Source organism: Microcebus murinus, chromosome 16 (genome assembly GCF_040939455.1).
Source record: "Microcebus murinus isolate Inina chromosome 16, M.murinus_Inina_mat1.0, whole genome shotgun sequence".
Taxonomy (NCBI): domain Eukaryota; kingdom Metazoa; phylum Chordata; class Mammalia; order Primates; family Cheirogaleidae; genus Microcebus; species Microcebus murinus.
Genome location: NC_134119.1, coordinates 16134361 through 16152044, shown reverse-complemented (window position 1 = coordinate 16152044; position 17684 = coordinate 16134361). Strand labels below are relative to the sequence as shown.

Sequence of the window (17684 nt, the reverse complement as noted above, 5' to 3'; positions counted from 1 at the left end):
AGCGTAGATTGAGAGGCACAACTAGCCCAGGAAGACTAGCAGGTGCCTGGGAACTAAATACCCTGGGCTACCCTTTGGCTGAATATAACAGGAAGCCAGAGAACCAGGGAATTCATTAGCACAGCCCAGAGTCCAGCGTCCCAGAGTGTAATGGGGGGGTGGTGAAGGCTAGAAAGCTGATCTAGAGGGGCAAACAGAAGACAACAAGTCCCAAATATGCCATGTAGGCAGTTGAAGTCATAGCCTTAAGCTCAGGGCTAGCTCTAGAAATTAATGCCTGAAAAAGTATACTGCATAAGAATGAAATGAATTTAGAGATACTGTCTTCACAATTTATTAGCCCCCTTGGATAGACTCAGAGGGGCAGTGGGGAAAATGGGAAGCAGAGTAATTTAATTGAGGACATAGGGAAGTTGTTTAGGATCTTGATGACTAAAGAAGTTTGTTAAACAGAAGCAAGTTAATTTCTAGACCTATCCCAGCCCCCATTTATCTAGCCCACTTTGAGGACTAAGTAAGATGAAATTGCATAGTGACTATTGTCGATTAATCCATGAAATTTGAAATCAAACTTTCTTAGAGAAAAAATATTAGCAGGGTTCCCTTATGGATAATTTCTGAGTTAAAAAAGAAAGAACTTGTGTAAGATGTAATGTTTATGTGAATCATTAATAATGTCTACAAAACTGTTCTAGCTTTAGCCTTAAGTGTAAGTCTTTGTAGGTTGGGGAATCACAGGTCCTTGCCAAAATTTAGCTCAGCCTTGATGACAGATGAATCTGCAATTAAGATTCAGTGTCTGTGTGGGTTTACTAAGAAGAAAACAGTTTTAAACTTCAACATAATTTTGAACCCTAGTGGTAAATATTTAAATAAGAATGTATTAAATTTTTGTACTTCCAGAGGGTTTAGAGCCAAAAGGCCTCTCTCCGCCCCACAAGAAGAGCAAAGCAAAGAAGCCAGAAAGTTCAAAAGACTCTAGTGAAGGTAAGTCTTGTCTCTCCTTCCTTTAGAAAATTATGCCATGAAAAAAAAAAAACCTTAATTTTTAAATTATGCATATGCTCTCATGTTCAGATATTCCTAAGGGTTAAAATATCACAGAACAATTCTTTTATGTTTTTCTAATATGTTTATAGATGAAAAATCAGATTCAGGTTTATTTCATTAAGGAAAAAAACAAATTTAAAAAATCGATTTTCTCAGTGTGATGTATTTTCCATTTCTGTAAAGTGAAAAATTGTCAGTTGTGCTTACAAGTTATGTGTTCTAAAACCATGTGAAAGGTGGAGGTCGAGATCTACGTGTGATGACCTGACCAGTGCTGTGCCTATTGGCTTTGGGGGATAATTTGTTTTTCTGATGAACACATTTTGAGTCTTTTCAGATTCAGACCTCAACAGTAGATGCTGGAAATGGCTACTGTCTTTAGCATTCTCTTACATTTTCTAGACTGCAATGTGTTTTTGCATTTTTGATTGAATGGGCAGATCCAATGGGGCTCCGTTTTATGAACAAATGACACTGTCTCTCTTTACAACACTAGTACATTCCAATTTTCATTTAAAATGTAGATGAGGTATTTTTTTCAAGTGAACCTCACACCTAAGAGTATGTGTAAACCTCTAAAAGGGAACGTATTTTATGTTTTCTACTCTCTTGCCTGGAGCCCAGCTTCCCCCACTGTGAAATAAAGAGTATAAAAATACTGATGGGTGTCGGTTTGGGTTTTGAAGGAAGAAGATGCCAAGATGCAAGTAGCAGTGTAGGAAATTTACAGGAGCGAGCCTGTGATGCATACAGGGCAAAGGAACAGAAGGGGGCGCAGGTGGAAGGAGAGAAGGAAGGAGGCTTGTCTAGGAAGGGCCTCAGTCTGCAGTGCAGTCTGAGCAAGTCTGGAGGGGGTCAGCACAAGGACGGCCCCTTGGAGGAGGAGTCCTGCATTGGGCAGGAATGGCTGGCCTCTTGTGTCTTCGTCCTCCATACTCAGGACTGGCTGCAAGCAGCTTGGGGAGAAAGTGGCCTCGGCATGAATGCAATGCCACAGGGGATGCCAAAAGTGTGGCATCTGGCTGCTGTCAGCTAATGTCTCTCCTAGCAGCAGGTTCTCTATTGAAAAGAGACCTGGAGCAGCACACCTCCATGACCGCATGGCATCTGTGTGAGTGTTGGGGTTCCAGGTGATAAGTAACGATGCTACCCTCGCCTTCCTGGGATCTCAGAACAATGGAGAGGACAAAGCCATAAGGAAGGTGGAAATCAAAACATCAGCATTATTAGTAATGTCGTTTAGACCAGAGCATCTGGTTGCTGTGCCCCCCCCATAGGCTTCCTAATGCCAGATTTCACTTCTGAATATGAAAGCTTTAACCTCTGTCCCCTCATGAGCAAGTGCAGATGTCCTCAGCCACCTGAATAGAGGCGGCCCTGGTGAGCTTATTATATGAAGAGCAGACCAGGAAGCGCCTTCTCTGTGGGCAGGTGGATCTGAGACGTAAGATGGGACTGTTTCCTTCTCCCAGGCTCACCGTAAGGGAGAAGAGGTGGAGAGGAGGTCACAGCCATAGATGTTACCCCTTTTCTGGACAAGGAGCGAGGGATGACCATTTCCAACTGACATAGTAAAGTACATGGAAAGTGCCCAGTGCGAGTCTGGCATCCCATTAGTGATGGCTGTTACTGTCATCACTACCATGATCAGGACCATGATAGGGTGTGCACTGTCCTCACTCACTGAAAGGTGCTTGAAAGTTTAGTGTCATCCAGAGAAGAACACTTAGAACCAGGGAGGAGACCAGCAGCAGTAACTGCCCCTCGAAGGGAAAGTTTGTTAGTATCTAATTGGGAGAGTTGCCAGGACTTCCATCTTCTACTGTATTTCAGTCATTTCGTGGACAGTCTGTTAAGGCCATTCTTGGGAAATTAGTTAGGGCCAAAGCAACAATTGGCTTTTCCCTCACTGAATGGTTCCATGAAATGCATGACCTCCTTCAAGGGTTGTTTTCCGAAGCTCGAGTCTGTTGTTTACTGAGCCTCATGTCATGGGTAATAAACTGTAGTAGTTCTGCCACCTCTAATTAAGAAGGGAATTCTTCCAAGTTACTCTTTCCAGCGTGTGAAAGCTTCTTTCACTTCCTAAATAAGTTGATTTGTTTGGGAATAGTATTTCCTAATCCTATCATGATTTAATAATATGGCTTCACCTCCTTCAAATATGTGGTCTGACAATTTGCTCGAGTCATAAAGATGAAAATATGATAACTGGGGATTTGTTACCAGGGACATTCTGTGGCACCATGTTGACATGTAAATGTTAGTCACCCTCCAGAAACACGGGAATTGTTCTTAAGACAGCCTCAAAGACAGATTTAAAAAGTACCGATTTCTGGGGATGGAGCAAGAAAAAGAGCCACACACTGGCAGGCAGTGGTGGATGCCTCCGTGATATGGCATTTACTATTTATCGATGTTTCTATTATGACAAAATAACCTATGTACCTGAATTCATATCTGAATGTACAGTGTTGCATATGTTCCATTTCCTGTCATACTATACAGAGTTATAATCATTCTTTCCTACCAGATATACAAATAGAATATTGTATCTCTAGAAAAGGGGTGCTTTGTAATGTGAATCATGAGCCCTTCTCTCTAAATCTTCCTCCAAGTGTAGAGTGATCAATTCGTTTCTAGCTTGGTCATGTCTGTCATGTGTTTTTTTTTAGGAAGAGAAGTTCCTGGTATTTCTATTTATAGATCACTCAGCTTCACACCCCATTCTCTAGGCTCCGTCTCACTTCTCTCCTCCCTTTAGGGTTCCCTGCCCTGGTCCCTACGATCACAGATCCTATTGCATCCCTCTGCTTACCTTATAACACTCATTCTCAGAAAGGGTCGTAGACAATAAACTCACCTAGATTTTCTAGCATCTATAACCATAATAACTGTATTTAGATCCAGAAGAAGAATTTCAAGAACATATGGTAACATTTTCTCATTCTACAGAATTTTTTAAAAGTACAAACTGCAAATGGTTCTTTAACTTTCCCAAGCCCATGCAGTTTGTTAATGTCACAGTCTTTCTTTCTCCCCCCCCCCCTAAAAAACATAGCTTCTGTAATCATTTTCCCTTTTCTTTTCTGGAAATTAGAAGAAGTTTTTTGAAGAACAAAATGTTGTCTATGTTATAGCCTTGAGTGAAGCATTATTGCTTTAGTAAATGTTTTGCTGAAGTATTAAATTTCAAAATTGAAAATTTTTAAATGTATTTATTTGTATTTTTTTATGCTGTGGACTGTTGGATATAGAGTTTTGTTTTTATTATTTTGATTGAAATTTCATGAAGTGCAGTATACTTTGATTTGACACATTGTAAGACCACACCAATAATGAAATTACTATTAGTTTCAGACTAGTAATTGATTATCTGGTGTCTGATATAAATTATAATGCTATCTGTAAACCAGCAAGGCATGGACAGAATTGTTTGAAAGAAGCCTGGTTCATACCAGTTGCATTAATTCCAACTCTCAATACTTTAGACCAGTTTTGTTCTTACCAAAAAAAATTGAATATCATTATAGAAAACTTAGCACATTGAATAAAGCATGCTTTTCTCACACTTCCTCCTCCATCCTTCAGAAGTAAATCCTCTTGCCGTTCCTTTAGTGAAAGTCTCTCAGGCTTTATTTGTCTGAAAATGTTATCATTTTGCTTTTTTCCTGTAAAGGCAGTATTGCTGGGTAAACATTCAGGGTTGATGGCTATTTTCTTGCAAAATTTTGAAGATATTTTCCCACAGTCTTATCAATTCTGCAGTTGAGAGTTATCTCTCAGTCTAACTGTTGCTTTTTAGCTTATCTGTCTTTTCTTTCTCTCTGCTCTGACAACCTACTTTTTATCTTTTGTATTCTGTAATTTCACTGTGATGTGCCTAAATATGAATTTCTTTTTATTTTTCCTTCTTAGGATTTGCTGTGCTTCTTGGATCTGGGAATGGGCATCCTTGATTAGTTCTGAAAAATTATCACATGTTGCCTCGCCAAAAATTACTTGTCTACTACTTTCTGTTTTATATATATATATATATATATATATAGTCAGTCATTATTTGTAATGCATTTTGCCTTTTTTTTTTCCCTGGGTCTCTTCTGTCTCTGATGCCTTCTGGTTAATTTTTTCAAGTCTGTCATTAAATTTGCTGATTTTCTTTGGGTGGATGCCCTGTAGTGGGATTGCTGGATCAAATGGTAGTTCTACTTATAGCTCTTTGAGGTATCTCCATGTTGCCTTCCACAGAGGTTGTACTAGTTTGCAGTCCCCCCAGCAGTGTATGAGTGTCTATATCCATACCAACATTTATTGTTTTAGGATTTTTTGATAAAGGCCACTCTTAACTGGAGTTAAGTGAAATCTCATTGTGGTTTTGATTTGCACTTCCCTGATAATTAGAGATGTTGATCATTTTTTCATATGTTTGTTGGCCATTAGTCTATCTTCTTTCTATTCATCTCTATTTAATCTGATGTATAATGCCACTGAATTTCTAATGTCAATCATCATAGTTTTGCTTTTTATATAGGTTTTATGTGGTTCCTTTTCAAATATACCTGGCCATCCTTTTATTTAACTAACACTTAAAATATCTTTAATACTCTGCATCTGAAATTTCAATATCTCTAGTTGGTACAAATCTGATGCTGCACTTTATTGACTCTTCAAACTCATGTTTATGGTTATTTCCTTGTGTATTTTGTCTTTTTGATTATCATGTTCCTTGGATTCTTATTTATGGGTACTTTTTGAACTTTGTTTTAGAGCTTATTTATTTACATTTGGTTTTCTGAGATATCTAAAGATAGCACCTTAGGAATACTTTAAACTACATATTTAGCTTAGAGTTTTGTTTTAGTTTTACCTTGCTTGCTGATGGTCCTTAAGCCTATGTTAGCACATGTATAAGATTGGGAAATTGCAACAGAGATTTTCTTCTTCCTTTTTTTTCCTCTTCAGCTAATGCAAAAAATGACATAGGCAAATTTCTCACTATATTCATGACCCAAGCACTGGCCTGTCTATGTCTCATATGTGTGGCTTATTCAAATCAAGCTCTAGCTAGTGGTTCCCGAAGAGGTTTCTTGAATTCTGCATCCATCAGCATCACCTGGGAACTTGTTAGAAATACAATTCTATGGCCCCATCCCATACCTGAATCAAAAAGCCAAAGTGGGACCCAGTAATCTATGTCATTAAAAGCCCTTCATGTGAAGATGCATGCTCAAATCTGAGAACCACTTCTTTGGAATGTAGGCCATCTGGGATTGGAAGATGCCTGAAAGCAAACACTGACGTCAGGACTTGCTGACAACTCTTGATTCAGGCTCTTTTACCATTTCTGGGTTCTAAGGATTTCCCATACAAAAATACCAGCTTAGCTATTAAGCTATTAGTATGCAAGAATCAGATACATAAATACATACATATAGATAGATAGGACCTGCATACAAATATATGTATATGTGTATACATATACACATGCATAATATATAGTATGAAAATATATATATCAAATTGACCTCAGGAATTAGAGGAGTAAAGAAGGGACACAATCAGGTTTTGGAGAGTTTAACATTCTTCTTTCTAAATTTATGTATAATTTAATATATATACACACATGAATTGTTTTATATTTTTAAAACAAAAATATATTTTTATTAAAAAGCTAAACAGACTATGCTGCTAAGTTCAGTAGCATGTTTAGAACAATAATTTTCTCCACACATACATCTCCAAAGTCTTCAGTGGCTTTTGGTAATGAAAGGCATTTTTCCATCATATTTTTACAGAAAGCACAAGCACTTTGACTCTTGCTCTGCAATTGCCTTTACATAGAATATTCAATAAGCATATATGGAATGCTCATTCTTCAGGAAACTGAGACCTTGCAATTCTAAATCAAGCAGCCCTATATTGCACTTTAAAATATTAATGATCTCTTTTGTCAGATGAAATTATATGTGGAAACATTTTGGAAACTGGAAAGCACTATATCAGTTTGAAGGATCTAATGATAGTATTAAAGTTATTATTATTATTATTTTTACTAAAATAATTTTTTTCTGAATGCAGGAACCATTTGTGGAATGTACCTCATATTTCCTGAGAGGCAGATTTTTCTCTCTGCCCTATTATTTTTGCTGCATATTAAAGTATCGTGTGACACGCTGTTTTGTGAGCGGCTGGACAGAAGGGACATTCTACCTTTCAGAATGCCATGCAGCAGTTCATGCATTATATTCATACGCGTGATCTTTAATTTAATTTTTTTGACAAGTGCAGTGAAGGGTAAAATCAGGCAGTCATAATTTTGACTTTGCCATCACTCAAATGAGCTCAGTGATTGACCAGGTTTAAACAAAATAGCTGGAATGAGGAAAAGCAGCTTTCTCCTGAAGAAAAAGCTTTGTTTTATCCTCTGGACCTTAAAATATCAAGAGTTTAAGCAAAATGTAAATTTCCATGGTGAAAAATCAGAACATAATAAATGCCTATGCCACCATCTTTCCTTAATTATACTTAAAAACACACTCTTTTGGCCGGGCGCGGTGGCTCACGCCTGTAATCCTAGCACTCTAGGAGGCCGAGGCGGGTGGATTGCTCAAGGTCAGGAGTTCGAAACCACCCTGAGCAAGAGCGAGACCCCGTCTCTACTATAAATAGAAACAAATTAATTGGCCAACTAATATATATACAAAAAATTAGCTGGGCATGGTGGCACATGCCTGTAGTCCCAGCTACTTGGGAGGCTGAGGCAGGAGGATTGCTTGAGCCCAGGAGTTTGAGGTTGCTGTGAGCTAGGCTGACGCCATGGCACTCACTCTAGCCTGGGCAACAAAGCGAGACGCTATCTCAAAAAAGAAAAAAAAACACACTCTTGATATCCAGCTTGATTCCAGGCCATTCTGAGCTATCCCCCTGCCAAAAACTGGTACGAGGACCCAGCAGTGTGTTTCATTTGGACTGGTGCTTTTCACATTTACCCGTTAAATAAAGCTATGGTTATAACCAGAGTCCTATTTCAGAATCATCTCTAGGAATTTTAGTGGGACATAGAGAATGTGAGTATCAAGGCATTTTCTATAGTGAGAAGAGCTGAACCTAGATGGGCAAAGTAACTACAGGTCCTGTTGAACCAGGAACAATTCTGGTTCATGCCTGTTGTCATTGGCATTTATTGCAATGTTCCCTTTCACTTTTGGAGGTGACCCAGGGAGGGTAGGAGAGTCCACGTTGTCACCCATAAAGAAAGAGTCCAGTATTAGTATGGACAGAACCCTAAGTTGTCCCAGCTCTGCTTCCTACTTGCACAGTTTTTCTAACCTAAGACTCAGTGTCTTCATATAGTAAATAGAAGGAAAAGCATAGCTTGCGGGAGATTTAAACAAGATGGTTTGTGGAAATCACTTAGCATATGCACTGGACAGAGAGCTAGTAAATGAAAGAGTATTGAATTTGAAACACAAGGAACTCTTTCCCACCAAAAACTCTCCTACCTTTTGTATTAGTGCTTGACATTGCTTTTGATATGAACAAAATAATTTTGCATTTAAAGATTTAATAAATCTCACATCTCGCTAGGTTTTCTTTCTCTTCTCTCTCCCCTTTAGGTTCACTCAGCACCCTTTGTGCCTCCTCCCTACCCTGACTGCAATAGTTCCTGTCCCAAATGGACTTTGACCTAGTCTGTCTTCTCTTTTCTTATCTTCAAGTCAAGCTTTCCAAGAAACTGCAGAAGGTCCCTGACTTAATGACGATTAGATGATTCGACTTACGATTTTTTGACTTTACCATAGTGCAATAGGCACTCAGTAGAAATTGTACTTTGAATTTTAATCTTTTCCTGGGCTATCAATATGATACTCTCCTGTGATTCTGGGCAGTGGCAGTGAGCTGCAGGTGCCAATCAGCCATACGATTGCAAAGGTATCAAGTGGTACTGTACTCCACAGTGGACTGTGTTGCCAGCGTTTTGGGATAGTGTGTTTTGTGTTTTCACACTCCATCATGTCTGTAAAATGCCCATCAATGCCAGTTAGGTGTATTAAATGGATTTTTGACTTACAATATTTCCATTTTTCAGGAAGTAAACTCCATTGTGAGTTGAAGAGTGTAGTCTATCCCCAGTATTTATACAACCACACACCTCAATCATTCCTCAACTCTGCTAAGTTCCTCTAAAACTTCATGGAAGGCACCGAGTTAGGTCAGGCGAACATGGGAGGCGGTGGTCTCTGTTGTAGGCCAGGAGTTCAGACCTTGTCACTAAAACATGCATTGTTCAGCCTCATGATCCCTTGAGATCTGTTGACTCTCTGCTAATTTTTATAAGATGCTGAGAACAAGGATCTCTCTTCTGAGGCTGCGTCTTATTCTTATTGCCTGTGGTTTTATTCCCCTGGATGAGTGTTTCTCAAAATGTGATCAATCGAACCCTGTGGGAGGTCCCCCAAAGCTCTTCAAGGGATCCACAAGGTCAAAATGAATTTCACATGTAGCTGTGCTCAGAGGAGTCTTCAGTCTCATGGAATGCAATGTAGATAGGGACCCCTGGAGGTATGCCAAGTGACAGTACTATGGAGACACCCCACAGCGTCCTTCCTCTAAACACATCAGCCTAGCTGCCCGTCACTCAGTTTCTCCAAGCATTCATTCCACTTACTTTTGTTAAATGCCTACTATTGACAATGTGAGTGCTGTTCTAGACACTGAAAACACATACACCCTACTTTTCTTAAGGCTTAAATTCTAGGGTATATGGGAGAGTAGGAGTTGGCAGATAAAAAATAAATATATAGTAATTCAAACCGGAAAATTCTATATTTATCACTGCCTGAAAATGTATCCTAATATTTAGCAGTTTAAACCAACAATAAGCACTTTATTATCTCAGAGTAGCTCTGGGCCAGGAATTTCAGAGAGGCTTATCTTGATGGTTCTGGGTCAGAATATCCCACACCAATGTACGACAGTTTAGGTCATAAGAGACTGGCTTTTTTTTCCATCTTGCTCTCTTGTGGATCGCTTGTCCTGGGGCAAGGCCGCCCGTGTGTCTGAACACACTCTAGCACTCCATGGAGAAATCTACACGCCTAGGAACTTAGGTCTTCTGCTGACAGCCAGCACCAATTCACAAGTCATTTGAGTGAACCATTCTGGAATCAGATTCCTTGTCCCAGGCAAGACTTCCGATGACTGCAGACCTAGTTGACATTGTGACAGCAACTTCATGAGAGACCCCAAACCACGTGTCATGCAGAAAAATGAATCAGAGGGAGGAGATAGAGAATGCCCATATAGGTAGGACTGTGGGTATGTCAGAGGGATTACAGACAGATGGGTTAGATCTTACTTATTACTAAATTCATGCTTGAGAAGACACCTGAAGAGTAAGCCAAGCAGCTCTCTGAGAAAAGAGAAGAACTAGCGAGTGCTAAAGCCCTAATGAGAGAAGGGTCTGACCAGTCTAAGAAAGTAAGTAGGTCCATGTGACAGTAGAAAACTGAGCGAAAAGGAGAGAACCTAGAGAGGTCTCTGGAGGCTGATTCTATACAATATCAAACCCTGATTTCAGGGCCCCACCACCAAGTCACTGAGTCAGGTTTGGCAGGCCTGAGAATTTGCATCTCTAATAATTTTTCAGATGATGCTGATGCCCATGGCTTGGGACTGCACTTTGAGAATCACTGCCCAGGGCATTGTGGGCTACTACTGTAAGAGCTTTGGCTTTTTTTCTCAGTGAAATGGAAATAGAGCATTTTAAGCAGAGAAGGACATGCTCTAACTTATGTTTTAAAAGGAACCTGCTGGTTGTTAAGAATAGACTGTAATGGGCTAAAGGAGGAAACAGCTTCTTCGAGCAAGAGACACTGGTGGCTTGACCCAAGTAGCGGTGACAGGAAAGAGTGAGAAATTGGTCTGCTTCTGGACATATTTTGAAGATAAAGCCAACAGAATTCAGAGCCACATTGGGTGTGGCATGTGAGAGGAAGAGAGGAGGCAGGGTGAGTCTCTTCATCCTTTCCACAACCACTCAATCTAGAATAGAAGGTATGCTCTGGTTCTACTTATTCAAACATTGTAGGGAAAAAGAATTCTTCAGCATTTATACCTCCCATCTTGTCTGTCTGGGTACCCCCTGCTGACCTCACACCAGGAAGGTAAGAGTAGCCCCCCACCAGGCCAGATTTCCAACTAACCATAAGCAAAGTTTTCAGGCACAAAGAAAATTCTCATAAATAACAAAAAAGAATGAATACACATAAAAAATTAACAAGGAAAATAACTGAGTGTACAGATTATTTTAGATGATTTAGATACCGTGGATGCCAATATGGTTCTACCCACAAAAAGGTGTTTTTTATTCTGTTGGTTTTTAGTCAGCAACTTCCTAGTTATGATTACCAAGCCCAGGAAGGAAAGATGAAATAAAGAAAGGAAATAAAGAAAGAAGAGAGGGATTGAGGTAGGGGTAGAGAGAAAAGGGAAAATACAGTTGCAATATAAAGAAAAAAAAATCACTAGGAGTTAGGACATCTGAATTCTATTTTTATCCATTAGGTGTATAATTACATCCTTCTCTTAATATCTCTCAGGTCCCTTTTAGATATCAAATGATGTAATTCTACATAAACATCATATTCATGAACATTGATTCTTTATGAGCTCTTTCCTTTATACTCAGTAAATATTTCCACCCTTAATTCATATGCTCTGAATTACAGCTTTTGATAGCCAAGTGGGCCTCTGAGAGCATCTAAGGCAACCTTCTCATTTCACAGATGAGGAAACTTTCTTTTAAAACTCCTTGAAAACTGTCTAGAGGACTCATGAAAAGTGATACAAAGTTAGCTATTAAAAAACCAAAGGAAAAGATCAGTTAATCAGGCCATATATGGTTTTTATTGTAATTTTTAAACATCTTTCTGAAAATCTTCTATATATCAATGATTCAAACTATATGTGTTTAACCAGTTATCTATTTTGATTTCCTATGCTGAGGATGAAGAATAAACCAGATGGATTTGTTTTGTCGAACACTTAAGTCTTCTAGTTCATGGGGCTAAAGCATTAGTGGATGTTTCCCATTGCTGGCACCATGCCAATCAGATATTTGGGGGCTTACAATATTAGGTGCTAATTTTTTTAACAGTGAAAGGTTTTGTTTTGTCTTTAAGGAAAATTATTGCTAGTTAAACAGTATTGGATTTTCACATTAGGATTTTACAGTTATATTTCAAAATTTCAATTTTGTATTGTAACAAAATTGTGCTTTCCTACTATACCAGAGAGAGCCTTAAAACTGTCCACCTACACTAGCATTTCCTGGACTCATGCCACTCTCTCCTCATGCCTAGCTCAAGCAAGCCTGTGCTCTCCAAACTCTTGTCACTCTGGAGCCATCAGTTGCAGTCTTAGGGAATGATTTCACCTCCAGGGATCGCCCTGCCTTAGGAATGATACACAGAAAACCAGAGTACTGTATTCTCCTTGGACAAAAATGCAAGCAAATGCATTTGAATTATTTCTCAATTTTCCGTCCTGAGAATTCCTTGCTGGCTTCTAACAATATTTGCTGCTGGCAGAAAGAAAGTAGATACATGGTTTGGGAGGAAAGTTGGGGAGGGATGGGGAAACTGGCTCTAGACTGTGGAGCAAAAATGGGGCGCTTTTGCTGAGTGCTTGAAGAACAATTGCAAACTACTACTGTTAGGGGACCCTGTCAGTGCCTCTGTCCAAAGCAGCCACTTATGGTGCATGCTAAAAATGCAGATGCCTGCTCCTAGTCCAGCCCTCCACCAAATCAAAAAGATGGAACACATCTTTGGAGCACCATTTCTTTTGTCTTTGTTTTTTATTTCAAACAAACTCATAGCAAATTTGCAAGCACAGTAATGAGAACCTTTATTTTCCTGAAACATTTGAGAGTAAGTTGCCAATCTAATGTCCCCCAATCCCCAAATATTTCACTGAGCTTTGTCTACAAACGTGGACATTTCTCCTACATAAGCACAATCAAAAGATCAAAATTAGAATGTGAACATTGATACATCACTACCGTTTAATTTTCAGACCTCATTTACTTTTCACCACTTTTCTCAATGATGTCCTTTATAATAAAACGATCTAATTCAAACTCAAATTTTCCATTTTGTTGTCATGTCTCTGTAGTCTCCTCCAGTCTGGAATAGTTCCTTAGGCTTAATTTGACTGCACTGTTCTTGACCCTTTTGAAGATTACAGGTCAGTTATCTTGTCCTAGATTTCCAATTTGGGTTTGTTATGCATTGTGTTCTTCTCATGGTATTCTGTAAGGCACCCATGATCTCACTTTGTCCCATTACTGATAATGGTCACTCACTTTAATTGCACAGTTAAGATGGTGTCAGAGATTGTCCTCAACTGAATAGCTATTCTTTTCCCTGTAATCACAAGTATCTATGGGAAGTGATATTGACACTGTATAAATGTTCCATTTCTCATTGAACCTTCAATGTATTCATTTTTGTTCTTATATCATTATGGACCTATGTTGTCCTATTCTAATCAATGGCTTATCATAATGCCCTTGCCCTGGCATCCACTATTTCAGCAAGGAATTTGGTTGCTTTTAATGGAGAACAGTATTTAGAAACTAGATTGGGGTTTTAGGTTTGTGGATCACAATTTGAGAAATACTGTCTAAAATAGAATGATCAAGATTATCCTGATGGTTAGATGCGGAGAACCAGCTCAGAAGATCAAGCCTTGATGACATCCTCCAATGGCCAGAGTGATCTTCCTATAGACCTTCCATTCTAACAGTGGCCAAGAGAGCAAATTGCCCAAGTTTGGTTAAGCCTTCCAGTGTTCAGACCAGCGTGCTAACATACGAATATAAGGGAGAACACCAAAATCTGTTTGAGAATGGGGCTGAATTAACACTTTTTCTAAATGCCAAATTAACAAATGAACCCAGGGTTAATATTATGTATGTAGGCATGCCCTTGAATTACCTACTTTTTGTTTGTATAAAAATATATGTGAGACAAAGGTCATTTCAATACTGGCGGCAAGTTACCTGTGAGTATAGATAGTCATTTTGCTAATTCTCCTCATTGGTTATTCCGCTGGGTGGACGATTTCCCTGTATTAGCTGTCATAGCTGCCATGTGCTCCTGCGCATACATACAGAGATCTAAAGGGGAGAGGTCAGGAAGAATTGTAATGAGGCCTGTGTGCTCAGTTGCCTCTATTTGTCTCTGCAGGTCACTCTCTAGCAGGCTTGGTGCCCTACGACTCTGCTCTGAGTGAAGAGCTACATTGGCTGGAGCCCTTCACTCTTTTGTTTTAGGTTGGTTAACCAATGTTGCTCAATTTTTTTTCATTCTCCTTGAGGCTTTTTACACTTTTTTTTTTTCTAATTTTCTCTGCCTGACCATGAACTTTTACTACCATAAATGTATTGTATATCTGTTTATGCACCATGGTAATAGCTAAGATTATTTTTTTTTTGACCTGCTAAGAACAAATGTTGCCCCCCACATTGGGAAAGCATGAACTAGACCACTGAGAGTTTGGGGGGAAAAGCATAGGGGCATTTATTCTCCTGAGCTCTCCCTCCCTCACAGAAATGACTGTTTTCCTCCATCTCAGCACACAGCCCTTGCATGTGGCCCTCTCCATTCCCCAGCTATTGTTTGGTTTCAGGTAACCACTCCCTCCCTCTTCTCAGGCCCCAGAGTGGCAATGGCTCATCTCATTGTTGGCCCTGGACATCTTTGCTGTCCTTCATTGCTTACCTGGATTCTACCCATATCTTTTAAAATATTTCCTCATTAAACCTCACCCACTTTTGAATGTGTCCCTGCTAGGACCCTGGCTAGTTTCTTCTAGCTGGAACCTATGTCACTTTCTGTGGCCTAGCCTCCCAGTCTTGCTTCAACCACTATCATTCTTTACTCTTTTCCCTTTCTGGAGTCTTGCTCTTCTTTTATGCTTTACTCAGCAATAGTGTTTACTCGTTGAATGTACCTTGTGGTGATGGTTTACTCTTCTTCATCTCTCTCTCATTTTTCCCCTTCCTGCTGCATTTTCCTTGGGATTTATGCTTTAATATTAAGCCACAGCATCTTAAGCCCTTGCCTTCTTGAAACTTCTCTTTCTTAGCTTTATTAACTAAAATGCAACCAAATCACCTGGACAGTCAGGCTCCTGAATACTTTCCTCTCACAAGTTAGTGATTTGGAAACTGCCCTTTATAGAATTAATGGCCACAGGTGGGAACTGTGGTAGGGGCCTGAGCTCTGCAAAGGTATAGGCATAGTTAAAAATAAGTATATAACCAACCATTGTCCCCTAGCTTGCTTTTCCTATAATTGCTTATTCCTCAGGAGTCATATAGCTGATGGTCATAAAGATGCCTAGCTTTTTTCATTGCACTCATCGATAACATCACCCTTGTGAAACCTAAGGCTAGTTTTTGAGCTGTCCTGAGATATCTTCTAGGTCCTGCATTCCAGTGGACTGGCTGACCCACCCAGATTGGTTGCCCATACCAAGGAACTGACTCAGCACAAGAAAACAATTTCTCCACCTCTGTCATTCTACCCTAAACCCAGCCAGTCAGCAGACACAATGGCCTAGTCTTTTGCCCACCAGGGTATCTTTTAAAATCCTTTTTCCTAATTCTCAAGGAAACAGATTCGAGAACTTCCTCCCATCTCCTCACAGGGTGCCTGAGATAGTGAACTCTTTCTCTGCTGTAACCCCTGCCTCTTGAGCAGCAGGCAGGGAACCTGGTTGGGCTGTAACAGTCTTAGCTGGCAAGAGCAGACAATGCCTGTTCCAGCTGCTATGGATACATAACAAATTACCCTAAACCTAGTTAGCTTAAAATAACATTTATTTTGTGCATACACCTGCAAGCTGGGGTGGGCTCAGCAGAAATAGCTTCTCTCTGCAGTATCAGCTGGGGGAGCTCATATAGGAACCAATGCCCTTGGCCCCTTAAAGTTTCACAGAAAAATTACTAATACGTGGCAGGTAGATTCATAAGAAAAAAGGGCATACAAATTTATTTTATGCAGATACACAGGAACCTTCAGAATGAGGACTCAACATCCCAAAGAAGTACAGAAATTTATAAAGAATGGGGGCTTGGATCATGACCAAACAGGTTTTAGTGGCAAGACAGGTTATGATGGGAAGAAGAAAGGAATAGGCTTGGCTAGCAAAGGGGTCTTGTTATAGAAATGAAAATTGCTAGGTAGAAGCCCTCAGAGGGAACAGAAGATGAATGTTTCTTTTCAGACCTGTAAAGGTGTCACAGTCTTAGTTAATATTTCCTAGATCAGGAAAGACCTGGCTACATTAATGGAGATTTTCTGCAGATGCACATTTCTTCCCCCAAAAGACAGCTTTTCAGCCTTTACTTCTTAGTGCTGGATTTCTGGCAGCCCTCTCAAAATATGTCAAAGAAATATATTTTAGTGAGGTAGGATCATTTAGAGGGGTTTTTCTTTTTAATTCTTTTGTCTTAGCTCTTGGCTGGGAAGAGTGGGGCTCCTTGGGCATCTTTCTTGCTTGATATACTCTCTCCATGAGCTCTACTGGCATGACGGGTTCCAGAGCAGTCAGACTCAGAGCTCCCAAAGTGCTTATCTCAAGAGGAAGACCCAGTTGGAAGCTACATCACCTTTGGTGATTTAGCCTAAAAAGTCATTCAATGTCATTTTGACCACATTCCATTGGTTGTGGTAGTTTATAAGCCTTCCCAGGTTTAAGGGGAGAAAACAAAGACCCTACCTCTTGATGGCAAATGTCACACCATAAACAAATGAAATATGGGATGGGATATGGATTAGTGCAGCCATTTTTAGAAAACACAGTCTGTTCCAGTATCCCTCCGATAGACAGACAAATGTTAGTAAATAGGTTAATTTTTGAAACCTTGTGGAATGAGGTTCAGAAGAAAATACTGGAGCCTACTAATGGAAAGCGAGCAGAGATAGGAAGATGTGAGTATGGAAGTCTTAATATCTATTTTGTCTAATTATGGGGCTCTGAATTCAAGAGTAGGTACAGTCGGGAAAATAAAACCTCTGGATTCCCGTCTATGCTGATTGACCCAGCAAGTCTCTGATCTCTGTCAAAGGAGGAATTTATATGATCTTGATGGTCTCTTCCAAAACCTCTGGGTCTGTGAAAATTGAAGTTCAGTTATGCCATCCTATACTCAACATTTCTGTTTCCTGTTTGAAGTCATTGTCCCACAAAACTTGCTGACTCTAAATTCTGTTGCTTTTGCTGAGAGGACAGTCACACTCTATCTGTGCAGCTCTACCAAATCAATGGTGAGCTTCAAGTCCTCAATGGAACCAAGCATTATTTTAAGAGTTACTCTTCCTTTGTGTATGAAAATTTGCATTTTGAATATGTGCCATCAGAGAAGTAATAGGAAATTGGGGGTTGTATTGCAGCCAAGTAAGAGGATGTGTGTGTGTGTGTGTGTGTGTGTGTGTGTGTGTGTGTGTGTGTGTGTGTGTGTGTGTGTATATAAAAGTAGAACTGTTCTTTTTCTCTAAAAGACAGTTTTGGTGGTCGATGATGGCATAAGACCACTAGATCCAAAAGGTGGGAGACATAAA

At 39.7% G+C, this 17684-nt stretch overlaps 1 protein-coding gene and 1 long non-coding RNA gene across 2 annotated transcripts in view; one reads left to right on the top strand and one right to left on the bottom strand.

Annotated features, from left to right (window-relative positions):
• The window catches only part of MACROD2 (mono-ADP ribosylhydrolase 2), a 1812973-nt gene that overhangs the window by 1639769 nt on the left and 155520 nt on the right, over nt 1–17684 (top strand). Inside the window, 1 exon segment of the mRNA XM_076010917.1 lies at nt 904–987. Within this exon segment, the coding sequence (XP_075867032.1) occupies nt 904–987 (84 nt within the window).
• The window catches only part of LOC142876863 (uncharacterized), a 58923-nt gene that overhangs the window by 4435 nt on the left and 36804 nt on the right, over nt 1–17684 (bottom strand). The window contains exon 2 of the long non-coding RNA XR_012923697.1: nt 14117–14233. This is a non-coding gene — a long non-coding RNA (uncharacterized LOC142876863). The remainder of the gene's footprint in view (nt 1–14116; nt 14234–17684) is intronic.